This window comes from Martes martes (assembly GCF_963455335.1).
Source record: "Martes martes genome assembly, chromosome: 3".
Taxonomy (NCBI): Eukaryota; Metazoa; Chordata; class Mammalia; order Carnivora; family Mustelidae; genus Martes; species Martes martes.
Genome location: NC_137890.1, coordinates 14,516,604 through 14,537,935, shown reverse-complemented (window position 1 = coordinate 14,537,935; position 21,332 = coordinate 14,516,604). Strand labels below are relative to the sequence as shown.

Sequence of the window (21,332 nt, the reverse complement as noted above, 5' to 3'; positions counted from 1 at the left end):
TGAGAAATGATATTGATTCTTAAAGTTGGCTCCCTTCGTTACCTGTAAAAATATCATCAACCGTAACTTAAGAGTGAGTAATCGAGTTAAACTTTGTGTTTGTTGGAATATTGCTTCTTTCCGTGGACACTGACACTATCAGTTTGCTACCTATGACACTTTTTATTTAGAACTGAAAGTGATATGCAGTCCTTCTAAACGTTGAAGGTTTTCTCTCTCTCAAATAAATAAATAAAATCTTTTTTTAAAAAAAAGTAAAGTTTGGAGGTTTTGGCACCTAGGCTCTTTTTTTTTTTTTTAAAGATTCTTTTAAATTTATTTATTCATGAGAGACAGAGAGAGAGGCAGAGGCAGAGGGAGAAAACGCAGGACTTGATCCCAGGATCCCGGGATCATGACCTGAGCCAAAAGCAGATGCTTAACCCACTGAGCCACGCAGGCGCCCCACTTGGGCGCTTTTGAATGTGTTATGCTTAATAAGGCTTGTTCACAACCATGGGCATAGGAAGTTCCTTGCAGTTGACAAGTGTGGGATTTGGAACACCAATTGGAACAGCCCCGTGGCCCCGTGGTCCTGTGGCCCCGCCCTCACGGTGGGAACTCAGCAGCTGCCCATGATAAACCCGGTTCCAGCAGTAATCTGCTGTGGGACCTCCCACAGGTTGCTTAATTCCAGCCGTGAGAATAAACACTGACACGAATGCCCAGCATAGATCTAAGGGAATCGGGCTGTTTGCCCATAAAACTGAAACTCGCTCTGTCTTTCCATCCTAACATCTGGGACAGGGAAGAGTTTGGAATGACCGCGCTGTCGACTACCGTTCTTTGCTTCCAGTTAAAAGAGGCAAATATAAGCTAGTGGCCATGAGGAGGAGGGAGTGGGGCAGCTAGGGTAGGGATGAGCAAAAGGTAAGCAAAATTGGAGAATGAAGAGTAAATCTCTGGGGGTGGTGAGGGGGATTTCTCGGTGTTTCTAACTCACCTGCAGGTTCCCGATGTGGATGGACCACAAGTGCGTTACACTCTAGTCACTTGGGTTCCGTTTGAACCTTCCTTTCTCTCCTATCCCCCTTTCCCTTTGCCTCTCCCGTTCCTTCCTGTTTTCCCTTTGTCAACACTGTTTGAAGGGGAGGAGGAAACAATATTGTCCTACTGAATTTTTTATTTCCTCCTTCTATGTTTAGAGCCAGGAGCAATTCTGCAGAATCTCTTCAGCCCATTCACAATGGGCCAAAGTAAACGTAAATTAACGAAGTAGTAACAGCTGGTACTGGGGGCCAGGTCCTTGAAATGCCACTCCCAGGCTACTTCCATACCTCGCACCCAAGTTTGATGACAAAAAAACAAAACATGACCAAAAAATTTCCAACACTGCACTGACTTTCTGTTTTTCATATGTAAGAATGATATTCTATGTTTGTTACTTTACAATCATGGGAATTCAGACAGGAGGAAGATGTGATTGTGTTTCAGCTCCATTATTTCATCTATGCAAGGATTATTTGATTTAGAATATGAATGTATGTGCTTTAAAAGTCAGTTTTAAAATGTGGTCACAGGGATGCCTGGGTGGCTCAGTCGGCTAAGTGTCTGCCTTCAACTCAGGTCATGACCTCAGGGTCCCGGTATCAAGTCCCGTATCAGGCTCCCTGCTCAGCAAGGAACCTGCTTCTCCCTCTGCCTGCTGCTCCCCCTGCTTGTGCTCTCTCTCTGGCAAATAAATAAATAAAATCTTCAAAAGACAAATAAAATAAAATGTAGTCACAAATATGGTTCATCTTTGGCCCTACTTGGCCTGAAATAAAATACCGGACTCCTTGAAGTATGCATGTTATATTCAGTAAATAATGAAAAAAAGTTGTAAAGTTAAGAGTCATAATCATAACCATAGTTTTTTTTTGTTTTTTTAGAAGCCATAATCACTAAGGACCCCCATACACATCTGTTCACTGGTTAGGTTAAGCAAGCACTCGCATATATATGGGGGTCTAATATCCACCCTTTTGAGAAGTCTCCTGCCCTGAGACCAAGAGTCAGCCGGAGCTTTCCAGGTGGTGAGAAGAGTGCCGTTTCAACCGGGGAGGATTGTGGAGATGTATGCTACTTAGAGCTGACCTTGGTTTTCCCTAAACCAGTAAAACCAAGTGTCATGAAAGTCAAAATTAATTGGGTGTTGGGAACAAGGATACAAGAAAGTGGTGATTCTGATCTGTGGGTCAAGTTGCCAAGTGGCAATTCCTACGACATTACAGGTAGTTAACTCAGCTTACAAACGGGGCAAAGCAAGGCTACCTTGGGGGCTCAGTTGGTAGAGCACGCAACCCTTTTTTTTTTTAAGATTTTTAAATTTTTTTTTTAAGATTTTATTTATTTACTTGACAGACAGAGATCATAAGTAGGCATAGAGGCAGGCAGAGAGAGAGGAAGGGAAGCAGGCTCCCTGCTGAGCAGAGAGCCCGATGCGGGGCTCGATCCCAGGACCCTGGGATCATGACCTGAGCCGAAGGCAGAGGCTTTAACCCACTGAGCCACCCAGGTGCCCCTTAAATTTTTTTTTTTAAGATTTTATTTATTTACTCGACAGACAGAGATTACAAGTGGACAGAGAGAAAGGGGGAAGCAGCTCCCTACTGAGCAGAGAGCCCGATGTGGGGCTCGATCCCATGACCCTGAGATTATGACCTCAGCCAAAGGCAGAGGCTTAACCCACTGAGCCACCCAGGCGCCCCAAGATTTTTAAATTTTTAAAGATTTTATTTATTTGAGGGTGAGAGAGAGAGCACCACCTAGGGGGAGAGGGGTGGGGGGAGGGAGAAGTAGGCTCCCCATTGAGCAGGGAGCCTGAGATGCTGGGCTCCATCCCAGAACCCTGAGTTCAGGACCTGAGCTGAAGGCAGAGGCTTAACTGACTGAGCCACCCAGGTGCCCCAAGATTTTTTCATTCTTAAGTAATCTCTACACCCAACATGGGACTCAAATTCACAACCCCAAGATCAAGAGTCACATGCTCTGCAGACTGAGCCAGCCAGACCCTCCAGGCCTGTGACTCTTGATCTTGGGGTTGTGAATTTGAGTCCCATGTTGGGTGTAGAGATTACTTAAAAAAGCAAAACCAGGGGCACCTGGGTGGCTCAGTGGGTTAAAGCCTCTGCCTTTGGCTCAGGTCATGATCTCAGGGTCCTGGGATCGAGCCCCACATCGGGCTCTCTGCTCGCAGGGAGGCTGCTTCCTCCTCTCTCTCTCTCTGCCTGCCTCTCTGCCTACTTGTGATCTCTGTCTGTCAAATAAACAAATAAAATCTTAAAAAAAAAACAAAACCAAAAAACAGCAAAACAAATGAAAAAACGTACTGCATTTTCCTAATTTTGTATTGTGTGTTTCCAGACCATGTATAGGAAAATTTTTTAATGATGAATGTATTATCTATATATATATACACAAATGAGTTTTGAGAGACAAAAAGATCAATCATTTGAGAATTAATTTGATCATTTGAAGTATAAACTAAGGCCCCATATTTGCTGCAAGAGTACAATTTGAAGGAATATGACTTTTTCTTCATTTAAAGATTATTTAGTTGAAAGAATAAATAAAAAATTAGACATTTACAGATAGTTGAGAGTATGCTTAACATTCCATCCAATATTGTAAGTTGTCCTTTTTGACCAATAAATTCAATGACTATTTATCAAATGTCCTTAATATTGTATATATAGTTTAATAACATCAGTGCTTTTTAAAAAATTAAGTAATTTTTTTATTTTTTAAATTAACATGTAATGTATTATTTGTTTCAGGGGTACAGGTCTGTGATTCATCAGTCTTACACAATTCACAGCGCTCCCCATAGCACATACTCTCCCCAGGGTCCATCACACAGCCACCCCACCCCTCCCACCCCCTCCACTCCAGCAACCCTCAGTTTGTTTCCTGAGATTAAGAGTCGCTTATGGTTTGTCTCCCTCTCTGGTTTCATCTTGTTTCATTTTTCCCTCTCTTCCCTTATGATCCTCTGTCTTGTTTCTCAAATTCCCCATATCAGTAAGATCATATGATAATTATCTTTCTCCAATTGACTTATTTTGCTTAGCATAATAACCTCTAGTTCCATCCACATCGTTGCAAATGGCAATATTTCATTTTTATGGCTGCATAATATTCCATCATATATATATATGCATATATATATACACATATATATGTATGTATATATAATCTTCTTTATCTAGTCATCTATTGATGAACATAGTTCATCATAGTTCATCCTTCCATAGTTTGGATATTGTGAACATTGCTACTATAAACATTGTGCATGTGTTCCTTTGTTTCACTACATCTGAAACCTTGGGGTAAATAGTGCAATTGCTGGGTCATAGGGTAGCTCTATTTTCAATTTTTTGAGGAGCCTCCGTACTGTTTTCCAGAGTGGCTTCACCACCTTGCACTCCCACCAACAGTGGAGGAGGGTTCCCCTTTCTTTACATCCTCGCCAACATCTGTCATTTTCTGACTTGTTAAGTTTAGCCATTCTGAGTGGTGTGAGGTGGTATCTCATTGTGGTTTTGATTTGTATTTCCCTGATGTGGAGTGATGTTGAACACTTCTTCATGTGTCCGTTGGCCATTTGGATGTCTTCCTTGCAGAAATGTCTGTTCATATCTTCTTTATAACATTAGTGCTTTAATTTATTTGATCTTATCCCTCTCACCTGGAAATTAACATGAAAAGAATGGGAATTTTATTATTTGCTTTTCTCCTCAATGGTATACAAAATCTAGAAACTAACAGACAGAATATCATTCACATTACTTAACCAAATTTCATTGGCTGCTTTATGTAACATGTCAAAAAATTACAATATATCTTTCATGTAGTGTTTTGATTGGGAAACAAAACATTGGTTAACTCTATAGGATTGCATGTGTGGATGAATTGCATGGTGGGGAAGGAGTTGACTTAGGGCATATTTGTTTGTCAGAAAGATTTATGTCCCAAATCCTAGAGGTGTGGCAGTTTGTAATAATTGCAGGCAAAACATGACATCAACTTTGTTCTTAGATCTTTTTATTAATTCTTTACAAACCCTAAATCAAACATAGAAACAGCTATAGCTTTGAACCACGAAAAGAGGTGTGTCTATTATGTCTGCTGTATTATCAGCATCAATTCAATTGTTACTTCCTTTCTTTTCATGTTACTATTCAAAAGTCATTTATAAAGATGACGCTGCATTAACCTGAAACGAAAACCTCCTAGCAATATACTCATAAATATTTTATCGGCACAGATACATCATTGAGGAAAACTGTATTAAATATGACAGTTTCCAACTTCTAAGAAGTCAAACTGTGCTTGTAATTCTGATTTTTCTTCTGCACTAAACTTGGATGCTTTTTCAAATTTACTATTTTTGAAGAGGAACATGCACAAAATGTTATTCCAATTGATACGTGTACTGCAATATTCACTTTATACTTAACATACATTAACATACATTAAGAAATCACTTATGGGGGCGCCTGGGTGGCTCAGTGGGTTAAACCTCTGCCTTTGGCTCGGGTCATGGTCTCGGGGTCCTGGGATCAAGCCCCACATCGGGCTCTCTGCTCGGCAGGGAGCCTGCTTTCCCCTCTCTCTCTGCCTGCCTCTCTGCCTACTTGTGATTTCTGTCCCTCTCTGTCAAATAAATAAATCTTTAAAAAAAAAAAAAAGAAATCACTTATGGATTCTGATTTCCTCCTCTACAAAATGTTGAATTAAGTAAGTTTTAAGTGCTTTCTAACTCCAGTATTCTAGAATTATAAAACATGTGTACCATTGTTTTTAAATGATACCAAACTAATTATTTTAGTACAAAGTAAAATAGACATAAATATAGAAGAACTATATTGTTATAGAATTTTTTAAAAAGATTTTATTTGAGAGAGAGAGAGAGAGAGAGAGAGAGCAAGAGCTGGGGGGAGGGGAAGTAGACGGAGAAGGATGAGCAGACACCCCCCCAAGCAGGGAGACCAACATGGGACTCAATCCCAGGACCCTGGATCAGGGTCTCTGATACTGAACTCTTGTTTCCACCCCTAAACCTGCTCCCTGAGAGCTTTCCTCATCTCAGGAAACAATCTGCCCTTCCAGTGCCTGAGGCCAAAACCCTGCTGTCTTCCTTGACTTCTCTTTTCCGCTCATACTTCCCAGCCCATCAGCAGCAAATCTCACCAGTTCTAGTTTCAAAGGAGACCCAAAATGCAAAATCTAAGCATCTCTCACCTCGCACTTCTACCCTCTTGGTCAAAGCCACCGCCCATCACTCAGCAGGATTATGGCACTATGGCACTAGCCTTCCAGCCGGCATCCTCATTCCTCTACTGACCTCCCGGTTCTCACTGATCACAGAATGGAAATTAGATACCTCTTCTCACAAAACTGGCCAGCGTCTCCCCTTTGCAGTCAGAGTAAAAACCAGTTGTTACGATTTACAGAGCCCTGCATGAACTGTTAACACCCCACACGTATACACATTCCCAAACACATCAAGAGGCGTGGGCACACACACAGACCCAGAAAGACACATGAACACACAGATAAGCACACAGTAGAGACAGACAGACACAGACACTCAGATGCACACATGGGCCTACAGCGTCACACACACAGACGCTGTTCTCTCTCTGTCCTCATCCCCCCCACCACGCTCCCCTTCACTCTCTCTGCGGCAGCCGGGCGGACCCCTCCACTGTTGCTCAGACAAGTCCCATGCGCTCCCTGCTCCGGGAATGCTCTGCAGAAAACTAGCCGCCTGGCTAGCTCCCTCTTTCCTTCAGGTCTTTACCCAAAAGTCATCTTCTCAGGGAGCCCTCCTCTGGCCATCTAACTAAAATTTAAAAGCCAGCCTCCCCCCGACACACACTTGGCAGAATGCTCCTGTACACACTGTCTTAATGTCTTTCTCCCTAGCATCGATCGTCTGATACACTAACCATTTCTCTTACTTATTCTTGCCTCCGCCGATGGAATGTACACTGTGTTCGGCGGAGATTTTGTCGATTTCACTCGCCCTATCTACAACGTGGGAAAGGACGCCTGGAGTGTAATAGGACCCCAATAAGTACATTTTGAATGGTTTCAATGAATGCTTAATGCCGTGCTCACCATGAAAGCAAAAACTGAGCCAACCATATAAGCTGTTCGAGCTTCTCGTGGCAGGGAATCCTCCGCTCTTACACCGGCTTCCCCAGGCGCTTGGAATCCCCAAATGTCAACCCGACCGCCTGGCTGTAACTTTTTCTAGCCACTATTCCCGCAACAATCATTGGTTCCTCCCAGGTTTCAGGGATGTTCCGCAGTTACTGGCTGCCTCTGCTTTCTCAGTCATATCCTCCAAGGGACGTCCCACAAGTTCTGTGGCCCTTGGGGGTGCCCTCAAGTATATGGGAGAGGAAGTGCAGCACAAAGATCAATGGGCAAGAAAACTTGCCTTTGGGCACATCAAGCAAATGAAACATAATTTTGGGGCACCTGGGTGGCTCAGTGGGTTGGGCCTCTGCCTTCGGCTCAGGTCATGATCTCAGGGTCTTGGGTTCAATTCCCGCATCGGGCTCTCTGCTCCGCAGGGAGCCTGCTTCCCCCTCTCCCTCTCTACCTGCCTCTCTGCCTACTTGTTATCTCTCTCTCTGTCAAATAAATAAAGAAAATCTTTTAAAAAAATTAAAAATTAAAAAAACATAATGTTTGACGATAAGGCGCTTCTGGTTACAAGTTTGTTTTCTGAAACTTGGACAATCTGTTCTCAAAGAAAAAAATAAAGAGGAAATTGGTCGCACTGACATGATATTTAATGCTTAACTCAGTCATCGTGTTCCACCTTTTCTCATGTCCCCAAACACGAACTATTGCTTTTCAGATGCATTAACTCTCCAGTGCTGTAGAGCTAGATATCTGAGAGGAGGAGAGGGCTGAAGCAGCCGAGGGAGGGAGAAATGAGTCAACGGTCCTGCCTCCCTCCTCATTCCACACATACATATAAGCTCATCTAAAAAATCCTCTTCATCATCTCCTACCCTTAACTCTTTCACTCCCAATCCAGGTTTTAAAGAGAAAACATCTGAGGCGCCCGGCTGGCTCAGTTGGTTGAAAATCTGACTCTTGATTTCAGCTCAGGTCATGATCTCTGCGTTGTGGGGTTGAGCTCGGCAGCCTGGGGTTCATGCTTAGCAAGGAGTCTGCTTGGCATTCTCTGCCCCTACCCCCACCCCCCCCCCGCTTGCATGTGCGCATGTGCAAGCTCTCCCTGAACTAAATAAATCTTCAAAAAAATTAGAGAGAAAACATCTTCCTTTGTTATTACGCGTCACTCTCATTTCCCTTTTACTTCTGTCTCTTTGTTTCTCTGATACATACACATCTCCTTCCCTGATATCTCAGAGCAATATTCCAAACTTCTCTCTTCCCACATCCCTGTTTTTCTCTCATAATCAGATAAGAGGAGGTAATGTCTGGAATTTTTTTTTTTTAGTTTAGTTTTTTTTTCTGTTGTTGTTTTTTTTTTTTACACGGAATGCTTCAAGAATTTGTATGTCATCCTCACACAGGGGCCAGGCTAATCTTCTCTGTATCCTTCAATTTTAGTATCTGTGCTGCTGACTTGAGCACTTAAGTTTTATTTAAACAATCTCTACACCCAACGTGGGGCTTGAACTTATGACCCCGAGATCAAGAGTCACATACTCTTCCGACTGAGCCAGCCAGGTGCCCCTGGAATGTTTCAGTATTTGTATTTTTTTTTTTAAATTTTTAAACACATGTCTGTAAACGCCTTCAGAATTTGAATGACCAGGATATCATTTAAACATAATAAGAACGTGAACTTTGGAAATGAAGAAACTCGGGTTTCAGAGTGATATAATAATTATAGAGTCAGATGGAACAAGTACTATGAGGATATGAAAAAACAAGATCCATCCCACCCTGCTGTCGGTGAGCCCATGGGATATAACCCTTCCAGAAACAACTCAGAAGTACCTAGTGAAAAAGGGAAAAAAGCAAAAACAAAAACAAAACCCTCGCATTTTACATCTGAATGGGACCCTTTTCCTTTGTTTTATTGCAGCGCACTTTTCTTTAGCTAATATGGGTCTGAAACGTCATCAGAAAACAAAATAAACGTAAGAAAGACAGTCCATAGCAAGGGAAATACCAAACACCACAGAAAACCCCCAATTCAGGACAGTGAGGAAAAAGGGCGGTAAGGGAAAATCAGTAAATTCTAACTGGCTGAGAGCAAGGCACAGGATCCAAAGCATGGAAAAGACAGGACAGAGTACTCTAATGAACTTTTTATAATGTGTGTGTGTGCACATACATATACGTACATACACATGCGTGTACATTTCTTCATCTACACATGCACAAACACACATACATTTCAAGAAAAGTGTTCCAGGCACCAACTGTGATACAATGAATCAGCATTGCCTGGGACATCGTTAAACAGCATATTCATGAACTCCAATTCATCTCTTAACAAGACTTGATGGCACAATGAAATTAAATAAGGAAATTAGGTATCCTGTTCAAATACTTCTGACTATAAAAGCCACTCTCTGAAAAATAAAGATAAAAACAAAGTATCTAGGGGCGCCTGGGTGGCTCAATGGGTTAAAGCCTCTGTCTTCAGCTCAGGTCATGATCCCAGGGTCCTGGGATTGAGCCCCGCATGGGGCTCTCTGCTCCGCGGGGAGCCTGCTTCCCTCCTCTCTCTCTGCCTGCCTCTCTGCCTACTTGTGATCTCTGTCAAATAAATAAATAAAATCTTTAGGAAAAAAAAGTATCTAGAATTGTTTTGATTCATTATATGTGTGTATTTGGTCATATAACCAGTGGATTTTTTTTTTAAGATTTTATTTATTTATTTGACAGAGAGATCACAAGTAGGCAGAGAGGCAGGCAGAGAGAGAGAAAAGGGGAAGCAGGCTCTCTGCCGAGCAGAGAGCCCAATGCAGGGCTCGATCCCAGGACCCTGGGACCATGACCTGAGCCAAAGGCAGAGGCTTTAACCCACTGAGCCATCCAGGCGCCCCTACCCAGTGGATATTGATGGAATACACAATTTCATAGAATTGTGTTGGTAGGAGGCAACGTACTACAAAAGACTGTGACTCTAGGACTAAACCCAGCTTCTACCACCTCCTTGAGTAAGTGACTTCACCTGTCTGTTGTTTGGTTTCCTCATTTCTACAAGGGAATGAAAACAACCCACTTCATGGGATTGTTACTAAATGGGTGACTGTACCTAAAAGGTAGCCATATAAGTTTTAGTAGATGAAAACAGAAGAAAGCCTACATTTTGGAAGGAATCATCATTAATTATTTGCTTCTAGGTATGTTTCTGTAAGAATTTGCATTTTTGACCCTTAAAGAATTCGTTGTAAACGTCCAATAATGTTTGCCATGAAGCGAGCCAAACAGTAAACATGGCGCTCCTGAGTACTTTGGACTAAATTCTCACCAGCTGTATTTAGAGGATCACAGAGAGGGAAAATCTCTTCATGTGTAACAGACACTGGAATGTTCTGCTTCCCCCCCTTACACACACTCATGTGGGAAGGCGAGGGCTGACGCAATTCTCCGCCCTCTCTTGTGCCCATCCATCTCCTTTTTCACCGCAACGTTACTCTTCCCGACCACTGTTTGGTGGTCACCCGGCCCCCTCCCCTACGTTTCTGTTACCCCTCTTCTGTCATGTAGCTGTCCATCCTCTCTGACCCTCAACTGTTGTCTAGTTAAATTTCCTACCGTTGCCACACTTCCTTTTGGACATCCCCCCACCCCATTTCTTTCCCTTGGATTAATCTCCCTCTTGCTTCCTGGTTTTTCTCCCTCTGCTCCTGCATCAACCTCTTCTTTGTTGGCACGGCTACTAAATACTTCCTCTTGCCGGTTGGGGTTGCTCGTTTGCCTTCTGTCCCCTACATCTCCCCCGCTCCATTAGCATTAGCCATTATCAACTACCCTGCTTTAATCACATGTTTTTCATAAGCAAAAATAAGAATTGAAAATAAAATAATATGATCTTCATGCCCAACCCCTCCCCCGCAACACACACCCCCGTACATGTACAGTCCTTTCAATAAAGCAAAGGAGGGAGAACAATGGCAGGAAATGAAAATAGAAATGAAATAGAAAAGAAAGCATGGAAGACAGCAAAGGAAAACTCTCGCCTTTCTTCTCTCCTTATTGATTTGGTCTGTGGCTGGCCAAGTTCATTAGGAATCAGACTCAGAGACTTTCAGAGCTCGAAGTGGTCTTGGAGACCGCCCAGAATAACTCCTTCGTTTTATAAATGAGGAAGCTGCAACTCAGAGGAAAAAAAATAAATAAATAAAAACCTGACTTGTCCTAAACATACAGATTTACTTGCTGCCCAATCTGAGTGGGTAGGATTTATTAGGATTCATGAGATGCTGATTGACTAGCAAAATACAAGCAACCAATCCGCAAGCACTGAAAGATTCTAGCATCTCAGAGTGAGAGTCCTTTAGGGCTGGAGGGGTATTCACCAGGACAGCTGTGAGCTGCTGGGGGCCGAAACTTTCCCCTCCAGGGGATCAAGAGGAATCGAGATGACCCCAAGTACCTCAGAATTGGGAATGAAAGCATTTTTTATATTTAAATTCAATTAATTAACATAGAGTATTATTAGTTCCAGAGGTAGAGCTCAGTGATTCATCAGTCTTATATAATACCCAGTTCTCATTACATCATGTGTCCTCCTTAATGTCCACCACCCAGTTACTCTCCCCTCTCCCTCCCCTCCTGCAACCCTCCGTTTGTTTCCTATGATTAAGAGTCTCTTATGGTTTGTCTCCTTCTCTGATTTTGTCTTGTTTTATTTTTCCCTCCCTTCCCCTATGACCTCTGTTTTGTTTCTTAAATTCCACATACGAGTGAGATCATATGATAATTGTCTTTCTCTGACTGACTTATTTCACTTAGCTTAACACTCTCTAGTTCCATCCCTGTGGTCGCAAATGGCAAGATTTCATTTTTTGATGGCTGAGTAGTATTCCATTGTCTCTATATATCACATCTTCTTTATCCATTCATCTGTTGATGAATCTGGGCTCTTTCCATAGTTTAGCTATTGTGGACATTGCTGCTATAAACATTCAGGTGCACATGCCCCTTCGGATCACTACATTTGTATCTTTAGGGTAAATACCCAGTAGTGCAATTGCTGGGTTGTAAGGTAGCTCTATTTTCACCTTTTTGAGGAAGCTCCATGCTGTTTCCCAGAGTAGTTGCACAAGCTTGCATTCCCACCAACAGCATAGGAGGGTTCCCCTTTCTCTGCATCCTCACCAACATCTGTTGTTTCCTGACTTGTTACGTTTAGCCAGGGATTGAGTGCATTTTAATGTAATGCAGGAAAAACAAGTTCACAAAATACATGCCACCAACTTATAACAGGTCCATTGAAACATTCTTCTTCTTCTTCTTTTTTTTTTTAGATTTTATTTATTTGTTTGTCAGAGAGAGCACAAGTGGAGGGAACAGCACACAGAGGGAGAAGCAGGCTCCTCGATGAGCAGAGAGCCGGATGCGGGACTCGATCCCAGGACCCTGGGATCTTGACCCGAGCTGAAGGCAGAGGCTTAACGGACTGAGCCACCCAAGCGCCCCCCCAGTGAAATGTTCTGATACAGTACAGCCTTAGACAATACCAAATGCCAAAATAAAAACACTGTTTCCTCATAATTTGCAGAAAAATTATATATGTATACATATATACACACAAACATATGATTCATGATGCAATGATAAGCATGAGTGTTCATTCCCATAATACTCCTATCACTCTGTAGCTTTCCTGCTAAGGAGATTATAAATATCATAGAATTAGTGTAGAGCATTAAGATAAACAGAGTCTTAGGGAAAATAGAAGGAAAAAGAACACAGATATGCTATTTTACTCTCTTAGTATCGGCATTAATGTCTTCTCTAACATGGTGTAACAATATTTGGCTCCTGGGTAGTTGTTTTTCTAGTTAATACTACTTTATCAGAACTTAGTTTCTTCCCACCTGATTAGCAGCACCCACCTCCCTGGCATCTAGGAAGGAGCTAATGTCTACTGAAACCAAATTTGATGCCTAGAAAATCCTTGAGTTGTTAAGAGGCACACCTGTGTTGTTTGGCAGGTGAGTTGAATCTCAAGTAAAGAATTTCTGCAAATCTCCTGTTAAGTCGGCTAAACTGGTTTCACTCCTATTAAACAACCCTGGGGCAGGGGGTGGGGGGAGTCCTCTATTTTTCCTTAATAAGCATAATAATGCCCAAGAAATAACTTCCAATGCTAATCTCAGCGGTGTAGGTCTCAAAAGGGGAAAAGTTCAGAATATATTTCAGGACATTCGATGGCTCCTTGTCAAATTTATTAATTTATAGATAAATCAGCATTTTCATATTGGAAAAAAATCCACAGTTTTTTGTAAAGACCAGATTATCGTTAGTTAATTAAGATGTTACTTTGAATAAGTTGGAGAAGCAACTTTCTAGCTGTATTCACACAATATTCAAATTAAGGATGGGGGCACCGGGGTGGCTCAGTGGGTTAAAGCCTCTGCCTTCAGCTCAGGTCATGATCCCAGGGTCCTGGGATCTGGAGCCCCACATCGGGCTCTCTGCTCAGGAGGGAGCCTGCTTCCCCCTTTCTCTCTGCCTACTTGTGATCTCTGTCAAGTAAATAAATAAAATCTTTAAAAAAAAAATTAAGGATAGATCGTCATGAATAAGTAAGTAAAAATTTCAGTGAACTGAATCCTGAAGAAAATAAGGAAGCATTTATCAACGGAAAGGTTCTCTGTAAATAGGTTTGCAGATTAACTGCAAAGGTTATCTGGGAATCTATAATCTTAAAGTGAAATAGACCATTTATGTAGAGATTTTTTAAAAATCTCTATTCAGTCTCTTTTTATTTTTTAAATATTCTTATGTTGAAGTATGTTGTTGTCTAGTCTAAGGTTTCTTCTGACTGAACAGGTTTTGAAATGCTTACAATATAAGACGTTTTAAAATAGATGCTTGATTCATTAAATAATACTCTTTAGGTACTGAAGGAAGTTAACATTTTCATCTTTTGGTCAGGCACTTGTGGGGTCTAAAATAGAACTCTTTGGGAATTATGCAGTACGTGCCAGGGAAGAAAAAGAAAGAGTTTAGGCTGTCCAACCTCATAAACGGACAAAGGATACAAGTAAAAGGAATGAATCAAATCCACAGGCGTGACGACCCTAGTCTGTTTCAGCAGGCAAAGGAGCTAATAGCATTGCCATCCAGGTCTTAATTTATGGATCCCTTGAGGTATTTTGAACTGCTTTGAAGTTGAAATTGTGGGCCACAGTCTCTTTTTTACTCTTTTACAGAGTAAAAGAATGTTTCTTTTTTCAAAGTTTTCAACCAAGAGATTCATTTTCTTTCTCTCTATAATGCACACCATCTGTTTTACTAAATTAACAGTCTATAGGCATATATATGTGTGTGTATGTATATGTGTGTGTATGTATGTGTATGTGTGTATATATATATATATATATGCCTCAACCAGTCAGAACTGTGGTTCCCAGCCTGGTTATACACTAGAAGCTTTGGAAAACTCACTCCCGGCATTACCCTGGGAGATTCTGGGCTTAAATAATGGTCCAGTAATGCAGCAGAGAGAAACAAAGTCTCTCTTGGAGTTCCAAGTTGGAATTCTTGGATTTTTTTTTTCCCTCTGGAAACTATGTTGCAATGGTGATCCAGGTTTATGAATTCTTTTTTTAAGATTTACTTATTTATTTTAGAGAGAGACGGAGAGAGTGAGTCCACATGAGCAGGAGGAGGGGCAGAGGGAGAGAGAAACACCACAAGCATGCCCACCAAGCATGAAGCCTGAACAGGGGCTCGATCCCAGGACCCTGAAATCATGACCCGAGCGGAAATCAAGAGTCCGCCACTTAACGGACTGAGCCACCCAGGCATCCCTGGGTTTATGGATGTTTTTTAAAGTACAATAGGGAAAGCTACATAATCTGTTAAATAAACATTCAGGGGCTGGTCTAAAATACCAAACCATTCTTCATAGTTCTTTCTTTAAAACAAACAATGAGCTTTGATTCCAAACAATGAAATCTATAACCAACCTATTATTAAATTAGGAACTGCTTGAGTCTTCAGAGCACAATACTATACTTTTTTGTGTGTCAAATGACTCAGGGTTTTTTCTGGAAAAAAAAGAAAGAGAGAGAGAGAGAGAGAAAGAAAGAGAGAAAGAAAGAAAGAATACATTTAGTGAGTACCTGCCAGGAGGAAGACACGAAGAGACTGTCAAACAAGGCTAGAAATAAAATACAAAACCCAAACGCGTGCAATTTTGAATTTTAGGAAATGCCGTAGGGAATGTCCTGGTTCATGATTTTTTGTGTTTTCTGAATAGTAAAACTGGGTTAGAAATAGATCGGTCAGAAAAGAATATGGCAGAGAGATCATAATGGAAATACACTGGAGGGCAAGAAAGGAGGTGATAAAAGCTCATTAAAAGGCAAATCATACAAAAGAATAGTGGACAGTTTGTAGTCAATAGAGAAAGGTGATCTATTCCAACAGCAGCAAAGATGAGAAGGATGAGGGGTACCAGGTGCTTCCCAAACTGTTTTGAAGCTTGACACACCAGGACAAGGTGGGACCAAGAGCAGTACAGAAGTGGAACCATGTCTGCATCCCACCCGTGTACACACCATCTTCACCCTTATTCCCATTCGTACAAAGCACGACATGACTGTGCACACACAACACAGCTGCCGGGGCTGCTGCCTGGATCCAGAGTAGGACTTAACCTTGTGTGGTCTCAGCACAGTTGACAGCATTTAGGTGGAAGAAAAAGAGACAGGTTTGGGGCGCTTGAGCGGCTCAGTCCGTTAAACATCTGCCTTCTGCTTGGGTCATGATCCTGGGGTCCTTGGTTTGAGCCCTGCATCAGGCTCCGGGGAGTCTGCTTCTCCCTCTCCCTGTGTGCCCTCTCTCTCTCAAGTAAATAAATAAAATCTTAAAAAAAAAAAAAAAAAAGAGGAAAAGAGACAGGTTTGAGCTCATTATACAGAAAAACTTGCTAAAAGGCTGTCAACCCAATACAAAACAAAACCAGAACATATGCACTGAACCCCATGGGCCTGAAATTGTAGCATGAACCAAACACTATCTCAAGAAATAGACTAATTGGGCTGAGTGTGGAGTGTGTCCTAACAGTCTCCAATGGTCCTTCCTAATATAAATTTTGATGATTCTATAGTCCAACCTTCTCTTTTCTTCACAGACATCTAATCACTTCTACTTCCATTTTGGACCCATTTGGTTAAAACAAAAAGTGACAAGAGCACACTTACCATGAGGAGCACGGAGCAATGTATAGTATTGTTGAATTCTATATTGTACACCTGAAACTAATATTAACACTATATGTTAATTATACTGGAATTAAAATTTTAAAAGATATTAAAAGACAGTGACAAAGAGGAATTGAGAAATTCTTCACAATGAGTGAAAGTGTGAAGCAGAAGGTTAGCAACTAGCTTTATTGTAGAGGACTGATTTATAGGCTTTTAGACCTTTGGTTAAGTGAATCCTGAACAAGAAGTGAATCCTGAAAGCTCATACCAAGAACCACAAGAACTTTAAAGGGACAAATAACCCCATAATAAAGCCAGAGTCTTTGTTCTCTCATTTATGCCCAGATTCGTGACCTCGGAAACTGAAAGGACAACTTGATCTTTATGTCTAATTCGATACAGCAATGAAGACACGAATGAGTTTATTTTTCATTTAGGTGCAAAAGGTGGCAGTCCCCCCCCAAAAAAGTAAAACAAGATATGGAACAGTGTTCACTGTGACAGAGCCATCAGCTGATAAAACAGACTCCCAGAACGGGGAGCGAGACGGGACGTCCAGGGAAAATGTCTTAAATGCTTGTCCTACGCGAACTGCACGAGCACAAGCAGACCAGCCTTGAGGCTGGAGCATTCAAGATCAAAATTGCAACGAAGGCTGCCACCGAGCCTGTGCGCTCCGCATGCTGCGGTCTTGAATTTAAGCCTGTGCCCCACGCCTCTTACAATGACTTTCTGCATATCGCGGGGCCAACAAAGAACTGCAGAGATTTCGGGGCAAGGCCTATTTCAAGCCCAGAACTGCAGTCGTCCCTCCGTGACAGGCTGAACAGGGTCACGCAGAGGAGCGTAGCATGAAAACCTTTAGAGTTCAGCAAGCCTAGGGCTGCGGCGTGATCAGGCAGGCCGTGTCCTTTCGGAGCTCACAAAAGGCTTTTTCTGCTCTGCTTTTGCGCTCTAGAAGCCGAGCTATTTGCCAGGGGTAGGACCGGGGAGGGGGAGGAGGATGGAGGGGGAGGAGGATGGAGGGGGAGGAGGATGGAGGGGGAGGAGGATGGAGGGGGAGGAGGCAGGGTGGGGGTGGGACGAAGCGGGCTGTCCACATCCTGCTGCCAGTCTGTCCAACAGGATAGCCGCTCTCCAGGGTCCCGGCCCCGATATACCGGGGCTGGGGGCGAGGGGAGCGCGGGCCACGTTTCCCCCAGCCCCCCGACCCTGGGCGCCGGGCCAGCTGGCTGGAGAGAACCCAGGCAGCGAGCGTAAGAGCTCCCCGCAAGCCCTCTCCGCCCCGGAGGGAGCGTCCTGTCCTCGGGCCCGTGCGCGCCCCCTAGCGCCGGTCCGCGGACGGGGCGGGGCGGGGCGGGGCGGGGCGGGGCGGGGCGGAGCCCCGGGGCCGGGAGCGCGGGGGGTCGTGGCGCCCAGTGGAGGCGCGAGCGCGAGCGCGGCTGCAGCGGGCGGCATGGCGAGCACGGCCTCGGAGATCATCGCCTTCATGGTTTCCATCTCCGGCTGGGTGCTGGTGTCCTCCACGCTGCCCACCGACTACTGGAAGGTGTCCACCATCGACGGCACGGTCATCACCACCGCCACCTATTGGGCCAACCTGTGGAAGACGTGCGTTACCGACTCCACGGGCGTCTCCAACTGCAAGGACTTCCCCTCCATGCTGGCGCTGGACGGTCTGCATCCCCTCGGCCCCTGCCCCCGGCCCTCGCTCCAGCCCGGCGGGGCAGCGGGGCGCCCCTCTTGGCCCCCTGACCCCTCCCCCCGGCGGGACTCCCTCCGAGGCCAGGGCCCGCTTTACCCCCAGAGCCTGAGGGAGCCGCGGAGAGCCCCGTGCCCTTCGCCGCCGTGTCCGGACGCGTGTCCCACGGGGGCGCCAGACCGAGCCCGGCGCCCCGGGGCGGGAGAGGGGGACACACCCGGGGGGAGGGTGGGCGACTCAGGCGTCGGGAGGTGGGTGCGAAGGGAAGCACCTTTGCAGTCCCGAGAGTCGAGGACACGGTTGCGGGATCCCCATCTCTCGGGGACTGTTAGGACACGGAGTGACGCTGGTCTGCTTCACCCAGCACTCCCCGAAGGAGCTGGATCCTGATTAAAGTGGTATCATCCACATGTCAAAGCCAAATTTGCTTGTCCTCAACTCCCTTTAACCGTTTTGCCAGTTCTTTTAAGAATAGGCAAGGGGGAATTAAACATATTGCGGGAGTGTCAGCCCGTTCCCGCCTCTCCCCACCCCCTCCCCAAGGGAGAAAGAAAACAACCCCACGCTTCAACAAATGTGTCCTCCTGGGCTGTAACGCTTCCTCCAAGTTTTAGACAAATAAATAGCCCTTGCCTGTGCCGCAGTGGATAGAGAATCCTGGCTAGCAACAATCTTGTGCCAGAGACTGCCAAGGACTGTGTCGGTGCCTCCCTCATCGGCTCTCCGGGTCTCTGTTCTGTGGTTCTTTCGTAGATCGTTTGTTTTTAGTTGTGTTCTGTATTGTATTGCATTAGAGCAACAGGTAAATGGTCACATAGAAAACTGGTGTTTTAGTTTATTTTTTATTTTCTTGAAGATTTTATTTATTTGACAGATAGATCACAAGTAGGCAGAGCAGCAGGCAGAGGTGGGGAAACAGGCTCCCTGCTGAGCAGAGAGCCTGATGGGGGGCTTGAACCCAGGACCCTGGGATCATGACCTGAGCTGAAGGCAGAGGCTTTAACCCACTGAGCCACCCCGGTGCCTCTCATAGTTTTGAGAGGAGTGGATGTCAACCCAGTTACCGTGACTGCTCAAGTTCTAGGTTCGTCGGGACTCAGTAGATCCAGGCATAAATTGAAGGAGAGTCATTTGCATTATCTCTAGTTTCGAGGTGTTTTCTTTCCTTCTTTAAAAAAAATTGTTTTATTATTCCTTGACAGGTTTATATTTGCATAGCTGATTCAATAAAAGACAAGAATTAACACAGTGTTTGCTATGAAAAGCAAACTGTTGCTCAATGTGGTATTTGATGGAACCTCCATATACACGCATATGTGCCTGGTTTTAGATGGGTGACACCCAGGTCTTGGTCCTGTTGTGTAAAAGAAGTAGCTGGGACACTGCTGATGCCCTAGAATTACTGGTGAATTTCCCGTGCTTTGTAGAGCACACATTCAGGTAGATGCTTTGAACAGGCAGGCTCTTGTTTCTGTGGTTTACATTCGGGAATTTGGGATTGATGGTTACTGTCCTAAGTGCATTCTTCTGCTGTTAACTGTACTGTTACCTGAGGTAGTGTGCCAGATCTGATCCCTTCTATAAGACAGCTGGGGGACAAGAGAGAGAGGAGTGAGGAAGAAAGGCTCCGTGAAGAGTGGCAGGGTGCAGAATGGTGAAGTTGTCGCCTTATGAGAGTGCAGTTAGCATGGAGACTTGGGGGGCAGGTTGGGTAGTGAGGAGGGAGGGGGGCATAGCCCTCAATTATGGGGCTTTGGAGAGAGTTGAGGTTGGAGAAAAGAAAGGAGTGACATTAATGTACAACCCAACTTGCAAAATGGCCTTTCATGTGTGCTCACGTGTCTAGGAAATGGCTTTAAAAAAACACAAATGACTTCATACTCCCTGTTGTTCTGCAGTATTCTAAAATTAATAACATACCCTTCCCAGCCAGCACATATAGAAGTAACTCTAATGACTGCATAGTGTTCGTAAGTCTGGACAGACTGGTTTGCTGAACTACTTTCTCGTTGTCGGACAACGGGCTTCCAGCATGTCGTTGGTGGTGCTGCTGCACTGAAAATCTTCATATTCGTCTCTTTGTGCACTTGTGTATTTCTGTAAAGTAGATACTGAGAAATGGTACTGCAGGGGGTAGATGATACATTTTAATGTTCGGTTTATAGTGCCAAATCACAGTCCACCAACAACATACGAGGATGCCTGTTTCTCTGCTTTCTCACCACTAAGTTTTTCATCCAGCATCATAAGTGACATAGTATCCTGTTATCATTTTCATCAGTATTTCCCAAGTTTTTGCCAATGATTTTTATCACTTTATCATGTATTTATTGACCACTTTCTTTCTCTTTCATACATTGCCTGTCTATATCTTATGCCTATAGTCTCTTGTTTCCTCTCAATATAAATGATTGTTTTTTTGTTTTTATTTTATTTTTATTTTATTTCTTTTTAGTGTTTCAAAATTCATTGTTTATGCACCACACCCAGTGCTCCATGCAATACGTGCCCTCCTTAATACTCACCACCAGGCTCACCCATCCCCCCACCCCCCTCCCCTCCAAAACCCTCAGTTTGTTTCTCAGAGTCCACAGTCTCTCATGGTTTGTCTCCCCCTCCGATTTCTCCCATCTCACTTCTCCTCTCTATCTCCCCATGTCCTCCGTGTTATTCCTTATGCTCCACAAGTAAATGAAACCATAGGATAATTGACTTATTTCACTCAGCATAATCTCTTCCAGTCCCATCCATGTTGATACAAAAGTTGGGTATTCCTCCTTTCTGATGGAGGCATAATACTCCATTGTATATATGGCCCATATCTTCTTTATCCATTCGTCTGTTGAAGGGCATCTTGGTTCTTTTCACAGTTTGGCAAGTGCAGCCATTGCTACTATGAACATTGGGGTGCATGTGTCCCTTCTTTTCACTACATCTGTATCTTGGGGGTAAATACCCAGTAGTGCAATTGCAGGGTCATAGGGTAGCTCTATTTTTAACTTTTTGAGGAATCTCCACACTGTTTTCCAAAGTGGCTGCACCAACTTGCATTCCCACCAACAGTGTAAGAAGGTTCCCCTTTCTTCACATCCTCTCCAGCACTTGTTGTTTACTGTCTTGTTAATTTTGGCCATTCTAACTGGTGTAAGGTGGTATCTCAATGTAGTTTTGATTTGAATCTCCCTGATGGCTAGTGATGATGAACATTTTTT

The 21,332-nt window shown here is 43.8% G+C and overlaps 1 protein-coding gene across 4 annotated transcripts in view; it reads left to right on the top strand.

The window, feature by feature from the left end:
- CLDN10 (claudin 10) overlaps positions 1–21,332 on the top strand; it is a gene marked incomplete at its 5' end in the record, with an annotated part of 119,630 nt that overhangs the window by 76,108 nt on the left and 22,190 nt on the right. Inside the window, one exon of one of the 4 annotated variants that reach the window (XM_080798968.1) lies at positions 17,817–18,094. The exons of the other annotated variants lie outside the window; for them this stretch is intronic. Within the exon in view, the coding sequence (XP_080655094.1) occupies positions 17,875–18,094 (220 nt within the window). Of the gene's footprint in view, positions 1–17,816; positions 18,095–21,332 lie in introns of those variants that run through there. 4 annotated transcript variants of the gene reach the window in all.